This window comes from Emys orbicularis, chromosome 3, assembly GCF_028017835.1.
Source record: "Emys orbicularis isolate rEmyOrb1 chromosome 3, rEmyOrb1.hap1, whole genome shotgun sequence".
NCBI classification, from domain to species: Eukaryota; Metazoa; Chordata; order Testudines; family Emydidae; genus Emys; species Emys orbicularis.
The window spans coordinates 142,974,147-142,992,240 of NC_088685.1; the positions used below are offsets into that span (position 1 = coordinate 142,974,147).

The following is an 18,094-nucleotide window of genomic DNA, read 5'->3' on the forward strand; positions in this document are numbered from 1 at the left end:
CACGGTGCGGCGCATGCTTTCAGAAGTCTTAAAAGAGCAACACTGATGTGAAACTACAGAACCCGAACCACCAAAAAAGAAAATCCAACCTCCTCCGGGTGGCATCTGACTCAGATGATGAAAATGAACATGCCTTGGTCCGCACTGCTTTGGATCGTTATTATGCAGAATCTGTCATCGGCATGGACACAGCTTCTTGAATGGTGGTTGAAGCATCAAGGGATATATGAATCTCTAGTGCATTTGGCATGTAAATATCTTGGAACGCTGGCTACAACAGTGCTATGAGAACACCTGTTCTCACTTTCAGGTGACGTAAACAAGAAGCAGGTAGCATTATCTTCTGCAAACTTAAACAAACCTGTTTGTTTGAGTGATTGGCTGAACAAGCAGTAGGACTAATTGGCCTTGTAGGCTTTAAAGTTTTACATTTTTATTTTTGAATGGAGATTTTTTGGTACATACTTCTACATTTGTAAGTTCAACTTTCACGATAAAGAGATTGCACTACAGTACTTGTATTAGGTGAATTGAAAAATACTATTTAGTTTTTACAGTGCAAATATTTGTAATAAAAATAACTATAAAGTGAGCACTGTGCACTTCCTATTCTGTGTTGTAACTGAAATAAATAAATTTTTGGATGTTTTCTACATTTTCAAGTATTTAAATAAATGGTATTCTATTATTGTTTAATAGTGCAATTAATTGTGCTGTTAATTTTTTTAATCACTTGTCCGCCCTGGTTTACATGTAATTTGACATGTAAATCATCTCACTCTTGGACAGCGTAGTCACACTGGTACCGATAATGCCAAGCTACCTGTATTCATATTCCCAAGTATACACTACTTTTTGTGCTGCAAATTGAATCCAAGTTTTTAAAATGGCTAGTTACACTTTAATCCAGTTACAAGAGTGGGGAAAACAAAAACTGAATACTACATTCAGCATCCGTATTTGGTATTTGCCTTAAAGTTAATTCCATTACACTCTAACCCCATGTTAATATTTCCCTTATTCTTAGCATTCAAGGGACACAAAAGTGTCTAATGTTAAAGATGCTGCCTGGCCTAGAGTGTTCTGAAAATCTTTTCCACAGAAATATTCTTACATTTTCTGGACAAGTTCTTGTTATTTTACTGATTTAACAAAAAGGCCAGTCCTGCCAGTTGTTCAGCTACCACAAGGAATGGGACTTGAGGGCTCTTAGTACCAATCAGGTGCTTAACACGTTGTAGAAGGTGCTATCACAAGTTAAGAGGTTTTAAATGCTGGAGAAAGTGGTCAGTGTGAACTACACACTTTACAAGTAATATTAGCTGTTGCCTTATGACTGAGGGTGGCACAGTGTTATTTTATTATAGCAACTTGCTCACAATGTTGTAATGAAGGTTCTGGAAGTTTTAAGTTAGAAATAATTATTTTGAAAATATTTGTCCCACAGTCCAGCAGAGAATTTTAACTCCTCAATCCCCTCTCTCTGATACAGGTTGAATTTAATTAGTAACAGGGCCTTCTGATTTCCCTTTCTATTTCTTCCTCTCATGAAATTCGAAGCATGTTCTTTGCAATTGTCTCTCACATAACTGCAAATGGGTTAAATATTGTCAATTGCTTGGTACACCACTCACTGTCTAAGATGCTCTCAGGCAGTGATCTTCATTGACCGATTAAAGGCCAAAAGGGACAATTATGATCAGCTGGTCTGATATGACAAGCTATAGCACTACAGCCAGTAATTCGTGCCTGAAGTCCTTAACTTCTGTTTGAACTATAGCATATCTTTTACAAATAAACTGCTTCAAAACAAGGAGCCCAAAATTAGGGTCCAAAGGCCCTATTTACAAACCTACATAAGTGGCCGGATTTCTAAAAGTGCTGAGTACTTTTGAAAGGCCACTAAAGTAGGTACCTAATCATGGCATTTAAGCTCCCAGTTTTGAAAGTCTGGCTTCTGCTCTGAACTCCTGTTGCTCCCAAATCAGGAGAACCAGCAATAATGCTGAGCTTTGTCCATACCCAACTATCAGAGAGAATCTGTTTGGCTCCCACCCTCGTTATGCTATATAAAGGTTGAATAATATACACAGTATATAAAACAGTTGGATTGCGACAGACCCCTCTGATGTTGTTCCTTAGCTTAGTTCCGAGCACTGTATTGAGGGGCACATAACTATTCTCTCCCCTCAACTGCCTTAATAGATTGCTTGTTTACCAGATTATTGGCTTCCATAAATAGGCCACATCTTCTTAAATAGCAGAATTCTCCTTGCTTAATCCAGTGCCCTCTGAATTCTAGGAGCAACTCAAGTCCTAATTACCTTATACATTTCAGTAACACCTTCAGTGATCTAAAGATAGAATAGCTGTAAGAACATTAGAAATTTAAGTGGCCTTTTTCTCAATTTACATGAAACATCTTTGATCAAAATTTAATCTAATTCAGAGTTTCATTCTAGATAGGTATCCCAGCTCAAATACTGTTCATTGGACCACCATTAACTAAGTACTGAAATGCAAGTGTTTACATACACACACAATAGCTATGAAGAGCTAAAAAGTTGCAAATTAGTCTTCCCACCAGAGGTTTCTTAACAGAACAGAAGCAGCTTCCTGTTTTGATACAGCAGCCCACTAATCTACAGTCTGAACAATTCACAGTAAATAGTCTCTGGCACAAACCTGCCTCCTCTTTCCTGGAAAGGAGAAGGGGCAGTACCTTAGACGTGCCCTAAAGCAAGAGCTCTTACTTACTGCTAAACATGAACAATGTCTAGAGCTCATGGAGATCTTGTTTTTCAGGAATCAGATGGCTCTGTTCTTACTACCTGTAAGATTTTTGATCTTGGAAAAAGCCAAGGACAGCAGGTCCACAGGAAGTATAACTTTGAAACAGCATTTGTTTACATAGTATTACCACATTCGTAACCACTGATGAACTTCTTTTCTGAGAACTTAACCACAGGAAGAAGCGAGACAAACAAATTAGAAATTCAGGTAACTATGAAACACAAGCTATTTATAATCCCATTTTTTATTTTTATCTTTCAGTTACCCTGTGTACCAGTCTGAATGCTGACTTGGTTGAAGCTGACCCAAAGCAATGTTTCAAGTGAAAGAAAACTTTTGCTGGTTAAGTTCAGTTGATTTACTTTAGCTGTTTCACACATTGCATTTAAATTATTAAAACGTTTTGAATGCAAACACCTTTCCAAAGTTTGAAATAAGACTTCCAGCATGTGAGTTTTCCTAAGTGCTTCCTGTGAAGGGTTAGGCTCAGGATCAAGTTAAAACAGCAGGTGCACAGGATGGATTTAACATTTAGCTTGTGTAATTTTTAAGAAAATATTTTAAATGTATTTTGTAATTTATTCCAGCATGTGTGTCTTGTTACATATGTAAATACCAATAAACGTACCTTGATTTTTTTCTGTGTGTCTCATTTTGAATTTAAGGGGAAGCTGTGCAGTTATCTTTTGGCCTATAACACCTTGTTACTAAAGGCGACCAGCATATGTAAGGAGAAGGCATAGAGAGTTTTCAAGATATATAGCTAACTGGAAACTTTTTCCTTTAAACAGCCTTGTACAAGATTTCTTCAATTAAGTTCTAGTCTAATGCTAAGTGTTTATAATATGAAGTAATTTGCATGAGCTCTTGGTTAGCACTCAAATCAAAATTTTAAAAAATTAGCTTTCATGGACCAGATAAATTCTTTCCTAGGTGATTAAACCACTAACATACCTTAATAAAATAAGTACTCTCACACTTCTTATCAACCTGTCTGTACTGGGCTATCTTGATTATCACTTCAAAAGTTTTTTTTTCTCTTACTTAATTGGCCTCTCAGAGTTGGTAAGACAACTCCCACCTGTTCATGGTGTGTGTGTGTGTGTGTGTGTGTGTGTGTGTCCGTGTCCGTGTCCGTCCTCAATATATGTTCCATTCTATGCGTCCGAATAAGTGGGCTGTAGCCCACGAAAGCTTATGCTCAAATAAATTTGTTAGTCTCTAAGGTGCCACAAGTACTCCTGTTCTTTTTGCGGATACAGACTAACACGGCTGCTACTCTGAAACCTTAATAAATATGTACTTACAGAACAAACACTTGCTTGGTGCATCTCTCTAAAGATGAAATTCACTTGTTCCAGCTTTATGCAGGAAATCAGTCTATATTCAAGTGAACTGCGGAAGTAAAGAGGGTGAAATTTGCCTCAACCCATGTGGTAGTAGGATCCTGTATGACTCTGATCCCATCCTGAAACTTCTTTAAAGTACACTCTGTAGTGATCTATGATTCCGTAAAGAGAAAGGCCTATGTAATCATTAGGTGACCAAAGTAATCCAAGCTAATTCAAAGCCTTTAGAATAACATACATGTTATTCTTTAAATACAACTAGTAAAACCATTGCTACATTTAGCTCAGTCATAAGAAGCTTGGTGCTTTTTTCAGGAGTAGATGTTGACTTTAAGTGACAGAAATTGGATTTCAACTTGTATTTGAAAGATGTCAAATTAAAGGTTGTATATTTATCAATGAGACTGTACAGCAAGGTAACATGGGCCATCCGATTATTCCATGCAGGATAAAAAAAGGAAATCATGATGTACATATTTTATAAAAAGAAACTAGGTGGGGGCCTTTCAGATTTCAAAACTGGATGATCTTCCTGAAATTAAAAAAAAAAAAAAGTACTAGATGTCGTGATCAATAATGTTTAAACTAACTCCCACACTTGAGATATCGTCTGATTTGCAATACAATGAAAAACTAAAACAAGCAGATTTTCACCACCTTATATGGCACAAGCTAGGAATTTTATCCTACATATATTTAATATCGGATATAAAAAATACTTCATTTGCAGCAAACTTCAACATATGTATTTACAAAACTTCAGAACAAAAGCAGCATTAATAAACACAGAAGTAGCAGATTGACATAGTGCTTTATTTAAGCTGTCTGTACGAAGGAAAATAATGTGCATCCCTATCATATACGTGTAAAAATACTAAGGATGTACAGTGTACAAAAACAGTTTCTTGTAGTTATTTCACATCCTTGTGGGTCATATACTTAAGGAAATAAACAGTTTAAGTATGACCAACAGTAATACGGTTTCTTGGGTTCATAGTTGTCTGCTTAATATCCTTAATCACATGACTAGATCTTGCATGTATCTAATGAAAGAACTAGCAAGATCAAGAAATGTCAAACTCTAAAGCTACAGGGAGGTAATTCAATTACCAATTTAGAGGTTTTTTTATTTAAATAAATACTTTACATTTCATGCTTGCCTGTAATGCACTACCAGGAGCAAGATAAGGAAATTCTACTGTAGACAGTACAAACAGTAGCAGCAAAGTGTGTACATTGAGGTGTAACATATAGACCCTGCAGTTAGTAAGGAAGGACCTTACTTTTGTACTCTAGGAGAAGCACATGGCCCCTGCAAGAACAGTCAGCTTTAAGAAGCCACAAATAAAGATGACATGACATGTCAAAAGAAAAATGTAAAACAATACTGGAATAAATGTTCCTTTAGCAACAGGAATGTATTGGATTAGTGTGGAAAGCAAAGCTGTGTGCAAAACTGCCAAAATCCAAACAGAAATGACACATTTCCTCAAAGATGGCTGCAGTATAAGAGGGCATACTATATGTCATGGAAGTCAGTACAAGCTGGAGTCAAAGTCTGAAATGTACTATGATTGGAAGGCTCAAGGTACCAGCTACCAACTGCTGTCCAAGTCCAAACTACAGCTGAGGACAAGCAGAAGAGAGAGATGCTTCAGCCATCTCTCTCAGCACAGCTTTGAGATTTCTCTTTTGTCTATTTCGAACCCTGGTAGCAGAAGTCAGGAATTCCCAAACTCCAGGCAGCATTCAGTTAATATTAACTGTGTCTGTAATAAACTTGATAAAAGGTAATTGTTGAGACAGGTTATGCAATTCAGAGTGAAGTCTTAAAATTTTCAAATAATTCACTAATTGATATTTACTGCAAACTACATAAGCAATAATGATCTAGCCATGGGGCCTGTCCTACACATGAGGAACCATCAGCCCGAAGCACAACCCTGGCTTCTCATTAACTTCAAGAAATGCACAAGGTATTTATTGCTAACACAAACTGAAAATTAGAGAGGAAAATGGAGGCATATACTGGAGATTTTTAATCAACACAGTTTGTTTGCATCTATGAGGCATTTCTAGAGAACTATTCAATGCTCTATTTACTAATTAGTTCATTTAAATCATCACTATTTCAGTGTAGACATTTTTAGAAAAAGGTGCAGAATAGACCTATGATGTATTTACTGTGCACCTTTCCCTCTGAAGTGCCATTCTCTAAAGATGAGTAGTGTTACAAGGTGATAGGATGAGATCATATGTGGTTAGCGCATACACAAAGATACACCTCTTATCTGTTGATTATTAAAGATAAAACTTTGCTTAGGTAGAAACATGAAAAATTATCTGAATGAGTCTGTCTTAGCTGCCTTGCTAAAATGCCCATCTATCCCTTGACCACCTCAGCACATCCACTGCCAGCAGTGATCTTCATGCTAAGATATCTAAACTTTAAACAGCAAGAGGATAAGGCATCTGCATATGAACATTTCTTCTTTCAAAAGTCATTTACCAAGTGATACAATGCTATCAATAATACTCTGTAATATCACATTCTACATGGGAGCTAACAAGGTACTTCAATAATAATCCCAGGGTTTTCTGATGTCGTTAGCAAGGGCACATACTCACCCTTACTGCACTTCCTGGCAACTTTGGAATATCCCAACTCCTAGCACCAAAAGGTTTATTATTAAAATGATCTTTAATGAAGAACGAAGCTAAGGTTTGTGCACACATCCTGCTAAATACAGATCTTTAGAAATGAAAAGACAACATTTTCCTTTCAGTGTGGTGTTTACCATGATGGTTTTAAATTCAGTCAGTCAGTTATCATTGTCATACTTCACATGCTGGGTTTCATTACCTACTTGGTTCAGGGCAAATGTTCCCATCAATCTACTGTTTGCAGAATTATAATAAAGTGCTTTTTTTGCAATCATTGTGGTCTCAATTGTTTGAATGTATTTTCTCCATATAAAACCAAAAATTTCTATTGTGCTGCCAGGCTTTTATATTACTTTAGTGGAGCACAGACATAGCATTTTTGACCTCTTGGCACATGGAGTTGGAATGTCCTCATCTACAGCACCAAAGAATTATATGACAGTATTTCATCCACAAAAGCCCAATTCTAAGTAATATGTACAATTTCAGAGCCTTGTTAAAATTTCCACATGGGAGAAAAAGTGCGTTATTCTCTTCAGCTTGTACAGTCCTTCCATATATTACAAAATAAACTGCTGTAAGCCTGTTCTAAGATGTAGCAGCATTTGCAAACATGACACATACAATCCTTATCACTAAAAATAAATACTACTGTGGTATAACAAAAAAAATATATATATATTCAGAGTTAAACACCTGGAGAAAAGCTAATTCACAAACTCAAAATAAAAACAAATATGGCAAACACCTGTTTACCTTGGTGCACAAATTTTGGTGAAAAGCAATACCATTATGCCTGTCTACATTCTTCAGCCATCCGAGGTGATGTATATCAAGAAAGACAGAGAAAAGCATGAGAAAGATGTTATCTGGTGCAAATTATAAGACCTTTAAACAACTTCAAATGCTGCTTTTATGCCTTCGTTTCTTGCACGTAGAATGTTCAATTCTCCATGATTGCACGTGAATCTGGAAGTCTAAGTAGCAGGCTGGGTGAGCCCAGCCCTTCTGCTTCTTCTGTAGCATCCAACAGTAATTAAAAAATAATATATATATATATATATATATTTATATATATATGAACAGTTACAAGTTCTTCTCTCAAATGTTTCCCAAACGCATTCCAGCCAGATGTTAATGACATAGACCTGCTTCAAGTAATGATATGCCTAACAAAAACCTTGCATATTTACATCACCACCCCCCTATCTTTCCTTGTTCTGACCAGCACAAACAGATGCAAGAAAACATTATAAACTCATCTTTTTAGACTAATTACAATTCTGATTTGTCTTCTAGAAGAAATGAGAAAATGCATCGGCAACCAACGTTTCTTTTAGTCCCCACTGTATACAATGGAGGATTTAAGTCGTCTGACTTCAAAAGATTTCAAAATTACTTCTTGACGTTGCTATTATACTGAGACAGTGGGAGCAGCAACAGGAGGAGACCTCAGACTGATACAAAATTTCATGCAAAAAAACAAAAAGGCCTGTTGGAGAAGGAGGGAACTTTTCAATTTTGAATGACCTCTGAAAGTGCCCCTGCAATCTTCATGGCTAGTATTGGTGGTGATGTTCAGGAATCGTTTTCAGTGATAAACCTAAGATGACAGTGAAGCAGAACAAAAAAAAAAAAAAACAACAAAAAAAAGTTATTCTCGTCCGCTTGCAGAGTAGGAAAACTGAGGGAAATGTGGTCGCCTCTCGTTGTCCATGCAGTCCATACCATCCTCATCATCTGTGGGAGGGGAAAAGCTTAATGTTTTAATTTATTTACCACAAAATTATTTTATTTTCTAATTGTCTATTAAATAACATTATTTCAGTGACTGTTGTGTAAAATCAGATAAAAATCATGCAGTTTACATAGGCTTGTGCACACACAGTAGAAATGACAGTGGTTTTGAGGGGGACTTTTCTTATGTAAGTATATATTTATAGTTTATTTCTTTTATATATGTTCAGAAAATTCCAACCACCTTTGCAACTGTCTACAACAGTCAACATGTGCCAGTTACAGACCAGTCAATATGGGCGATGGAAAGATGGGGAAGAAAACTCTCTGCTGTCTTAAGGAGCAAACTATTTCTCAAATTGATCGGGGAACTATATTTTTACAGTGATCAAATTTAAAGTTTCTTCTATTTTGAAAGATTTGCTATAGTTAAAATGGAGACTGCTGCTAGAACACGTAATAATCTCAAAATGGAAAAAATGTTTAAAAGAGTGACCACTGCATATAAGTTTCACATAGTATTTTTTTTTCTAAATTGGATATATCTTTAGAGACTCCAATTGAAATTGTTCTCTTCAATGACATACTTATGTCTTCATATATTTCAGGCAAAGAATCTAGAATTAATGCAACTTTGAGTAATCAAGTACTCAAAAGTGAATAAATGTGGCGGTAACAATTAATACTTAATTCTGCCCCATTGTGCTTATGCTTTCAAATAGACTATCCTTTTATATTTAAGTTTCAACTAGCACAATACATACTTTTTTAATATCACCATACTTAACATAAGTTACAGGATGTATTTAAAATAATCAGTCTGATTTTTAAATTTCAATGAGATCTACAAAATAGGTCAAGTGTGAAGAAAACTGGTTCTTCAACTAACAGTTGTACAGTAACTCCTCGCTTACCGTTGTAGTTATGTTCCTGAAAAATTCTACTTTAAGCGAGCCCAATTTCCCCATAAGAATTAATGTAAATGGGAGTGGGAGAGGTTAGGTTCCAGGGAAATCTTTTTTGCCAGACAAAAGACTGTATTTTATATGTTTCAGAGTAGCAGCCGTGTTAGTCTGTATCCGCAAAAAGAACAGGAGTACTTGTGGCACCTTAGAGACTAACAAATTTATTTGAGCATAAGCTTTCGTGGGCTACAACCCACTTCTTCGGATGCATAGACTGGAACAGGAAAGCTTATGCTCAAATAAATTTGTTAGTCTCTAAGGTGCCACAAGTACTCCTGTTCTTTTCTTTTATATATATATACACACACACACACACACACACACACACACACATATATACAGTACAAGTTTTAAACAAACAATACTGTACACAGCAGTGATGATTGTGAAGCTTGATTGAGGTGGTGAAGTTAGAGGGTGGGATATTTCCCAGGGAATGCCTTACTGCTAAATGATGAACTAGCACTCAGCTGAGCCCTCAAGGGTTAACATATTATTGTTAATGTAGCCTCACACTGTACAAGGCAGCAGCAATGGAGGGAGGGGAGACAGCATGGCAGAGAGAGACCGAGACGTGCATTGCCCCTTTAAGTACGCTGACTCCACTCTAAGTACTTTGTCTTTTTAAGTAGATCAGCAAGTTGAGACAGCAGCTGCTTCCAGCAAGCTCCCTCCATCCTGAGCCCTGTCGTGTCCGCCATCCACCCCCGCCCCCAGCTCTGTGGAGATAAGGTACAGGAGCGGGGGGGAATAGGGGGACACCCTGACATTAGCAAGCAGGAGGCTGCACACGGCAGTGGGGGGAGGAATAGCTGAACTGCCGGCAATTGATAGCGTGGTGGGCAGCTGCCACACAGGGAACTTAGGGGAGCGGGGAGCTAATAGCGGGGCTGCCGGCCCACCCTGGTTCCAAACCCCCACCAGCTAGCTCTCAGGGCTGCTCTTTCTGCAAGCAGTGGACAAAGCAGGCGGCTGCCAAACAACATTATTAGGGAGCATTGCGCAACTTTAAATGAGCATGTTCCCTAATTGATCAGCAATGCAACAACGACGTTAACCAGGACAACTTTAATTGAGGAGTGACTATTTTTAAAGTACAGGCTCAGATTCTTTAGTTCAGGGCAGTCACTTCATGCCACACCAAGATGTAATCTATCTCTAAAGTAGGTTTAACCAGCCAGGGGAGGATCACTCATAAGGACAGCCACAACTAGGTCAGACTAAAGGTCCATCTAGACCAGTATCCTGTCTTCCGACAGTGGCCAATGCCAGGTGCCCCACTGGGAATGAACAGAACAGGTAATCATCAAGTGATCTATCCCGTCGCCCATTCCCAGCTTCTGGCAAACAGAGGCTAGGGACATCATCCTTGTCCATCTTGGCTAATAGCCATTGATGGACCTATACTTCATGAACTTATCTAGTTCCTTTTTGAACCCTGTTAGTGTCTTGGCCTTCACAACATCCTCTGGCAAGGAGTTCCACAGGTTGACTGTGAGTAAAAAATACTTCCTTTTGTTTGTTTTAAACCTGCTACCTATTAATTTCATTTGGTGACCCCTCATAACACAAGAACTAGGAGTAAATAACACTTCCTTATTTACTTTTTCCACACCAGTCATGGTTTTTTAGCCCTCTATCATATCCCTCCTTAGTCGTCTCTTTTCCAAGCTGAAAAGTCCCAATCTCCTCATATGGCAGCCGTTCCATACCCCTAATCATTGTTGTTGCCTTTTTCTGAACCTTTTCTAATTCCAATACATCTTTTTTGAGATGAGGTGACTACATCTTCACGTAGTATTCAAGATGTGGGCGTACCATGGATTTATATAGCGGCAATATGATATTTTCTGTCTTATTATCTATCCCTTGCCTAACGATTCCCAACATTCTGTTTGCTTTTCTGCTGCTGCACATTGAGTGGATGTTTTCAGAGAACTATCCACAATGACTCCAAGATCTCTTTCTTGAGTGGGAACAGCTAATTTAGACCCTATCATTTTATATGTATAGCTGGGATTATGTTTTCCAATGTGCATCACTTTGCATTTATCAACATTGAATTTCATCTGCCATTTTGTTGCCCAGTCACCCAGTTTTGAGAGATCCTTTTGTAGCTCTTCGCAGTCTGCCTGAGACTTAACTATCTTGAGCAATTTTGTATCATCTACAAATTTTGCCACCTTACTGTTTACCCCTTTTTCCAGATCATTTATGAATATATTGAATAGGACTGGGCCCAGTACAGACTCCAGGGAGACACCACGATTTACCTCTCTCCATTCTGAAAACTGACCATCTATTCCTACCCTTTGTTTCCTATCTTTTAACTTGTTACCAATCCATGAGACTACCTTCCCTGTTATCCCAGGGAAACTTGCTTAAGAGCCTTTGGTGAGGGACCTTGTCAAAGGCTTTCTGAAAATCTAAGTACACTATATCCACTGGATCCCCCTTGTCCACATGCTTGTTGCTCCCCTCAAAGGATTCTAGTAAATTGTGAGACATGATTTCCCTTTACAAAAACCATGTTGACTCTTCCCCAACAAATTATGTGTCTGACAATAATGTTCTTTACTATAGTTTCAATCAGTTTGCCCGGTACTGAAGTCAGGTTTACCAGCCTGTAATTGCCGGGATCACCTCTGGAGCCCTTTTTAAAAATTGGCATCACATTAGCTATTCTCCAGTCATTTGGTACAGAAGCTGATTTAAATGATAGGTTACAGACTACAGTTAGTAGTTCTGAAGGAACTCAATTGTGAAATTGCAGAACTCTTGGGTGACTACCATCTGGTCCTGGTGACTTATTACTATTTAGTTTATCAATTTGTTCCAAAACTTCCTCTACTGACACCTCAATCTGGGACAGTTCCTCAGATGTGTCACCTAAAAAGAATGGCTCAGGTTTGGGAATCGCACTCAGATCCTCAGCTGTGATGACCGCTGCAAAGAATTCATTTAGTTTCTCCGCAATGGCCTTATTGTGCGCCGCCTAGCGCCCCTAGTGCCCAGCAGGGGAGAGAAGCTGCAGCCCCGCACCTGCCGGGGACAGAGAGCTCCAGGGCTGCAGGCTCCTCCCCGCCCACGGTTCCACCCCTTTCTGCTCCTTCCCTGGGGTGCCTCTCAGGGTCCCCCCATTCCACCCCCCCCTGCAGCTCCTCAACCCCGTTTGCTACCTTATGTCCTCCCCACCCCCCACTGCAGCCCCAAGACCAGAGATGCCCTGTCCCCCCGTCACAGCCTGAGGCTGCAGTGGGGAGTGAGTGCCCCCCCAACCCCCCAAGCTGTGAGGCTGCCTCCCAGGGCCGCTGTGCGGGGGGGTCCCAGTGCTCGGGCTTCCCCCGCCACCCCCTGCGCTTCTGCCGGGGATGGGTTGGAGCGCTGGGGGCTTCCCCTGCCCCCTCCCCACCTTCTACTGAGGACACCGTCAGGGAGGCGCGGGGGGCCCCCAGTTGACCACTGCCCCTGGGCGCTTCGGCAGCGCTCTGGCCGATTTTTTTTTTTTTTTTTTTTTTTTTTGGCGCTTCGGCGGCTTTTTTTTTTGCACCTCCCCCCCCCCCCCCTTTTTTTTTTGCTTGGGCAGCCGGAGCCACCTTATGACCTCGTTACATCCCAATTCGAGTTATCGCGGGGCACCTTATACTGGGGTTTCCCTGTAGTGTTTCCTAATATCCAACCTAGACCTCCCCCACTGAAACTTGAAACCACTGTTCCTTGTTCTTCTCATGGCCCAGAACTACTGTAGGAATGCTTACATCATACCCTCCAGCTCTGTTGATAATATAGCAGAGAAAAGGAAGTGAGACCATACAAAGGGGTGGCTGGCTCAGACACTTGAGTTACATGCTGAACCTGAGCTGCTTTTTGGGTCAGCGGGGCTACCGCAATTCAGCAAAAATGCTAGCAGTCTCCAGGCTTCTCTAACATCGTGCAGGAGAACTGGCAAAGTACCAGTACGTTTTTAGTCACCTAATCACACTCCTGACCTGTGCTCTGTGCAGCTGAATTTCAATTTTTTTTTAAAAATTAAAAAAATTCAATTGTTTTCATCTGAGTGAAAGCTAAAGCAGTTTAAAATGCAGGGCTCTCTCAAACTATGTACAGTCTTAAAACTGGGATAATCTTAAACTTGGGACTATCTCAAACTCTAGGCCATTTAACTTAAAATATTCATGAAATTGATGATCAGCCCTGAATTAGATTCAAAGCTGAAGCACTTCACAATGCCTAAACTTTCTTTAGCAGGCCTGCTTTACCCTGACAAAAAATAGTCCATTTTTCCTGAAGTGTAAAGTTCATAGCTTCAAAATACTCAACCCATTTTCTCTAAACTGAGCTAAATTTAAACAAAATCTGATTAGTTTTTTTAAAGTTATGCATATACAAAAATTCTCATTCAAATGCATGGAGAAGATGGGGATTATTTTATTTAAAAAAATATGCAGAACTCAAAAACAGCTAAACTGGCTCTGTTCAAATTTACTTCTAAAAAACCACACTTCTAGACTGGCGCACCACACCCAGAAAATCTGAGTAAAAAAAGGAATGTGTTTGAGAAAGTTATAAGCCACCAAAAAAAGGGGGCAAACTAAACGAACTCAACCTTAAGTATAGTGTGTGCTGCCTTCATATGCTATAATTATATACATACTTTTTTGTTATGCAAAAGGTAATAAAAAACAATACACCGCTACCTCGATATAACGCAACCCGAAATAACACGAATTCGGATATAACGTGGTAAAGCAGTGCTCCGGGGGGGCGGGGCTGCGCACTCCGGTGGATCAAGTTCAATATAACGCGGTAAGATTGTTTGGCTCCCGGGGACAGCATTATATCGAGGTAGAGGTGTACCTTTTTAGAGAGGAAATCTATCTAAAATATTGACCACTGGAGTTTGGAATATTGTTTCCCATGTGATAACTTTTTTTTTTATTAAATACAATTTAGAATGATCAGATATTGATTTATAGATGTGTAGATAAACAGGGTAAATGCAATGTGTATGAAGAGTGAAACTCGCCCAAGTGCAGAGGGTCTGCACAAGGTGCAATGCACCACTTAAATTAAATTAATAATGGCATTAAGGGTTCTTGTGTGTGGAGCCTGGCATGAGGCCTCTGCACTGGAGTGAATTTAATCAAACAAAAAAATCAGGCTGTCTAGACAGGAGATATCTGTTCTCTGTGGCAACGTGTGCTCTTTTCTGGCCTTGTTACAGAAAGGTATTTAAGTATGTGCCTACCATCTTTAAACATGTGAATTGTCTCATTGGAGTCAATGGGAGTATACATATATATGCTTGAAATCTAGCATGTGCTTAAGTACTTTGATGAATTGGGGCCTTTATTAGCAAGCAAACAAACAAGATGCTTAGAAATTGGCATTTGCCTCATTAAATAATTTATGGAATTGTGAAGTTGTTCAGAAATCTCATGGGCTAAAAATATGTAACCTTACTACGCTTACTGTAAGGAGTCTTGTGCCATACAGAACTACTCTTAGGCCTGGGCTACACTAGCGGGGGGGTTCGAACTGAGATACGCAACTTCAGCTATGCTATTCGCGTAGCTGAAGTCGAAGTATCTTAGTTCGACTTACCTGGCCGTCCTCACGGCGGCGAGTCGACTGCCGTGGCTCCCCCGTCAACTCTGCTTACTCCTCCTGCTGAGGTGGAGTATGGACATCAATTCGCAGATCCATTTATCGTGTCCAGACGAGACGCGATAAATCGATCCCCGATACATCGAACACTACCCGCCGATCCAGCGGGTAGTATAGACGTACCCTGAGATGGTTCCACATTAAGTTCCACTAAAAGGGGTGAGAACACTTTCTCCATTAGAACAAGTAACCTATTTCATATCAGTCTTTATAGTATATGTACACACTGATAATCTATCTTCTCAACTGTAGTTATACAGCGCTTTTCAGGCTTACTTACATTTTTCAGGTGGAGTTATTGTAATCGTCTGAGCTGTAAATTCTTCATCAAAATATCTGGTGTCTGTCTCAGATGTCACTTGAGGTTTAAAAGGAGGTATAAGCTGACGGGAACAAATAAACAAGAAGAGTAATGTTAATATACCTGAATTCAACCAAATTATTGTCAGGAGTAGACATGCCTGCCTTGAGTCCAGCCTTGAGTGCAGGGGACTGGACTAGATGACCTATTGAAGTCTCTTCCAGTCCTACATTTCTCTGATTCTATAAAGATCTCATGTAGCTCAGTGGTTAGACCAAAAGACTTGTAATAGGAGGATCATGGAGTGAATGACGGTTGAGTCCCTGACAGCTAATATGACAGGCAAATCATTAGACTTTTGTGTGTCAGAGATGCTAGTTTAGAAACTAGGTAAGATCAGGAGCACAAAAACAAAATGACTTTTCTTAGATAAATTGCACTATAGAAAGATAATTAACTAGAAACTCTGAATGGGGTGTTTAGGGTAGATAAAAATTAATGATATATATTTTTTAATTTAAGGTTGACTTTTTAAATTTAAATACAGTTTTATTTTTAAATTATAACAGCCTATGTTAAGGCCTAAACTTACTATTATATATTAAAATCATTTAAATTAATTCTAAAAAAAATTAAGCAGCACATTTGTTGCCAAGTTTTAAAGAAAGTCAAACCACTGAACTGAACTACTAAGCACTTGGCACTAGAATTTGCTGAAGTGCCAAACCAGCTTTTGACAGTAGTATCCTCTTTTGCAGATGTAAAGAGAATATTTTCTTCATTTTAGTTTACTTACCTAGTTCAGTCCAACACTAATTCATTCAAAGTTTAGCAACTGACAGGGAGCTGAAAAGGCAGGAAAGCTTGTTTTCCTTTTCTAATCTCTGAATAAAAACTAGGTGTGAGAGAACGAGATCTACTAGTTCTAAAATCTTAAAAGACATGGTAAACAAAAACAATCAGTACAGTTCACTAACTACAGATAATACTTCCTTTGTTTAATAAATCTGTTAGTTTTAAATGCAAAGCATGTTTTGATAATTTTTTATAAACGTATCCATCTAGCACTGAAAGGTAGTTTTATGTAACTGATAAAAAATGTGTCTTAGGCATTTTAATTACCATCCAAATAGAGCTTGACACAAATCACAAGTAAAACATTAATCATCTAGTAAATAAGAAATGCATTATTCAGCATTTTCTAAAGTACATACAAACATTAAGAATCTGAATAAATATAAATTAAGCTATATAACTGCTTAAATAAATGTGTACAGATATAGTGTATCCTCCTAATTAGAAAAAAAAGACATTCCAGACTTAGTGTAAAGACTAGATTTAGTTGCAAATGAACATGTTTTAATGATTACCAACCAATGAGAATCAACCTTTTTTTCTATAGGAAAATAACTAAAAAGCAGAAATGCAAAACATGATTAAAATCAGTGATTAAAATCAAGCTTTCCTGCTTGCTGATTTAAATCATTTTGATTTAAATTAATCCACCCTGATGAGATTCTCATTATTCACTGAAAGACCAACATTAGAGCACTCATCTTACAAAGGCTTACATGTGTGCTTACCTTATACTCCGAGTAGTTGCAATCAAGTCAATAGGACTACTCAAAGTATGTAAAGGTAAGCTTGTGTGCAAGTCTTTGCAGGACAGGGCTCGTGTTTGTCATGAACTGTTTCTAAAAAATAAACAGTATGAACACGTACATTTTAAATGTCAAAAAGGTCAATTCATGTTTAGGTCAGCCTCATGAACACAACATTTCTGGATTTTTTTCCCACTATTTTCACAGTATTTTTTAAGTGCAAAGAAGAACTGTCATGGTTAAAAAACTGCTCCAGTTCACTGGTTTGTTAGTGCTTGTGGACTACACACTGCCATGAAATTGGCCTGATCAATGGATGACGGAAGACATCAGAGGTCCATCAGGAATTTCAACAGAAGATAGGTCGGGGCAACACAAATGTGTAAGCTTCAGGAGGATCATCACCTTGGGGTGAAAAGTGCAAGAGTAGGATTTTCACATAGAAAAAAGGGTGCAAAGTTTTCACTATATCTTTAACCAAAACTTGGAGAAGCAAAATTGTAAACACACTCCCAGCTCTAAACTTGACTAAATGCTGAATAGCAGCAAAAATAGCAAATTTGTGTGAGAATTTCACAACACTGCTTGCCTTCAGTCAAGAAGATAATCCATTTCTAAGTGTTCATGATGCTTGCACATGTTTGGTCTATCACATATTAGAAAGTTGACCATGATAATAACCTTAGTTCCTTCAAATGAATTTAAGAGTCTCCATTTCCACCCCACCCTTTACTACTAATATGCACACTCTTTACCAGAAGATGCTGATTTCAGAGCCATTTAATTTTTTGAGCCTATTCTAAGCCAATTTCATCCACCCAATAAGTGCTTCAGAACAACATGTATATTGTACTTGCATACCACATTAGATGCATCAAGTCCCCTTAACATGTCCTGTGCCAGACAATATTAAACCTTGGGTCACCTAGTTCCCAGTTTTGAACATACATTTTTGCTGTAGCTGCACTATGCTTAACAAGATGATTTTACAATCAAACAACTAAGTGAACGTCACTA

At 38.5% G+C, this 18,094-nt stretch overlaps 2 protein-coding genes across 3 annotated transcripts in view; one reads left to right on the forward strand and one right to left on the reverse strand.

Annotated features, from left to right (window-relative positions):
- Positions 1-3,075, forward strand: part of SDCCAG8 (SHH signaling and ciliogenesis regulator SDCCAG8) — a 158,029-nt gene extending 154,954 nt beyond the window's left edge. Inside the window, exon 18 of the mRNA XM_065401267.1 lies at positions 3,055-3,075. Within this exon, the coding sequence (XP_065257339.1) occupies positions 3,055-3,075 (21 nt within the window). The remainder of the gene's footprint in view (positions 1-3,054) is intronic.
- A 5,385-nt stretch (positions 3,076-8,460) lies between these two features.
- Positions 8,461-18,094, reverse strand: part of AKT3 (AKT serine/threonine kinase 3) — a 107,093-nt gene continuing 97,459 nt past the window's right edge. For both annotated transcript variants that reach the window (XM_065400868.1, XM_065400869.1), the window contains 2 exons: positions 15,456-15,558; positions 8,461-8,546 (listed from right to left, as the gene is read on the reverse strand). In XM_065400868.1, the coding sequence (XP_065256940.1) occupies positions 8,461-8,546; positions 15,456-15,558 (189 nt within the window). The remainder of the gene's footprint in view (positions 8,547-15,455; positions 15,559-18,094) is intronic.